Here is a 2,163-nt window from a genome sequence, read left to right on the forward strand (position 1 = left end):
TCAGAACTTTTATACTTTGTTTCAGTTTGGTATTTAGATCGTTTGTATCAGAATCATCTGATTCCACTGCACTTAAATACATAATATTGGGCCCCAAATCTATCGAATCAAAATCCCGGTTGGGGTGGGGCTCAATAATCTGCATTTTACAAGTTAACTAAAGTGATTATTATGCATAATAAAGTTTCAAAACAGTACCTTTAAAATTTTTTTAAGAATTGAATCCATATGACAAAATGCTTATCAGTTTGCCATTTAGTAACACCCTTTGCAACTCAAGACTTGTAATGGTTATTTGATATTTGTTTTTCTTAACTGTGTTTTAATGCCAATATGTGGTTGATACTGGCACCACTTCTGGTGTTTAATGTATTTTTCCAGTAAAGGACCACCAGCAATTTAATGCCAAAACCATGTACCAGTTGTCAATGACTGGATATGTGGCAAAAGACTGGATATTTGGGTCTTAGGAAAGGGATGATCATCATCATTCCTTGCACATATGGCCCTAGGACTAGGCAGAAATACTCAGGAGCCACCATCTGAGGCAGCATATCATCAGCAACTTGCTAAATCCTGCTGTGTTATCTGTATTAGATCTACACTTTTACCTTTTTTAAGATTTAAGACCTTCTCTAATATGCTAACTAGAATCTAATGTTTTTTCCCACTGCTTTCCAACTCTCGCCCATATTGTACTTATTCCTGCCTTTGCTCAAATTCTCCTTCTCATCCAAAATGCCCTCCCTTCATTGCTGTCCCCTTTCAGATTTAGCACAGGGCTTTCTTCTTTCATGAATCCTTCCTTTAACTCTGTGATTAAGAGAATAGAGCCCAACTCTTCCACTTACTAGCTGTGTGATCTCAAGCAAGTGGCTGAATCCTCTGTGCCTCAGTTTCCCCACCTATAGAATGAGTGTAATAAAAGAACATACATGAAGTGAGGATTTAAATAAGTTATAACTAAAGATCAGAACAGTAGCTAATTGCTCTCAAAGTTATCAGCTATTACCTAAGTAATAGATATGTATGGCTCTCATTTACCTCCTGAACATTTATTATATGTATATTAACACAATTGTAAATGTTTACATTTACATTTTTTGTTGTTGTTTCAAGTAGATTATAGCCAACTTGAGGACAGGAATATTGTCATTTGTTATCCTCAGAGTACATACAGGCACATAACAGTCTTCATTACGTTCTTGAGGAATTGATTTTATATCTGCTTCAAGAATGGTACTGGACACATAGTCACTGCTCAGATCGAAAACTCTGTGAAAAGTAAGAACTATGCATATTCCTTAATAAACGTAGTTAAGGAATGTACATAGTTCCTACATGGAATGTTATGATTATCAGGACTCATTCCATGCAGAGCTTATTAGAGTATCATGTACACAAAAGTACTTAATAAGTATCATCAGTAGTATTAATAGTAATAATGTTTGTTCTGCCCTATTGTGGAATCTATGTTCCCTTTAGTCTTTTCATTTATTCGTAGGGCACAGCCAGATTATAGAAGAGGTGGAGTGGCCATCTGTTCTAGATCTAGTCTTGAATATGGAATTTTGCTCTTGGGTGAAATCAAGTACTTTGAACATCTGGGCTGGATATATGTGGCAGAGCTGAGGCTTTGAATTCTCCTAATAACTGAATAAAACACACAAGGGAAATTTCTAGAAGTATTTGCACAGTTCAACTCACCCCTGATATAGGCTTGTTAATGTGCTTATATGTGAGAGTCATATGCCAAGCTCCATCTTCTCAATGGTTTTTGTTAGTTATGATATAAATACCAGCCAAAGAACAATATTTAGGTGGAAACTTGAATGGTTTCATTATCAATATGTACTCGCTTTGGTAAGATTTACTAAAGTGTTTTGGATATATAAATTTCTTGCTTCTTTAGTAAAAACATTTGTAGAGCATTGCAATTTTATTCTTACACATACAATTGTTAATACTTTGGCACTGTTCTACTCTCTCAGTTATGATTTTTTAAACAGTTCTATGATACAATTCAACTTGAATTAACTCTTTTCATCCTGTCATTGTACTAAAAAAGGGAAATAGCTGTTTTTAGAGAAAAGTTCTTAATAAAAATGCATTACCTTAAGTGGATGAACTTTAAAGCATATAAATGATGTCTCAATAAAGCTG

General features: G+C 34.5%; 1 protein-coding gene across 1 annotated transcript in view; it reads left to right on the plus strand.

Moving 5' to 3' along the window:
* CNTLN (centlein, centrosomal protein) overlaps positions 1–2,163 on the plus strand; it is a 295,319-nt gene that overhangs the window by 256,154 nt on the left and 37,002 nt on the right. The window contains exon 21 of the mRNA XM_012665007.1: positions 1,505–1,622. Within this exon, the coding sequence (XP_012520461.1) occupies positions 1,505–1,622 (118 nt within the window). The remainder of the gene's footprint in view (positions 1–1,504; positions 1,623–2,163) is intronic.

This window comes from Propithecus coquereli, unplaced genomic scaffold, assembly GCF_000956105.1.
Source record: "Propithecus coquereli isolate 6110/MARCELLA unplaced genomic scaffold, Pcoq_1.0 Scaffold95, whole genome shotgun sequence".
NCBI classification, from domain to species: Eukaryota; Metazoa; Chordata; class Mammalia; order Primates; family Indriidae; genus Propithecus; species Propithecus coquereli.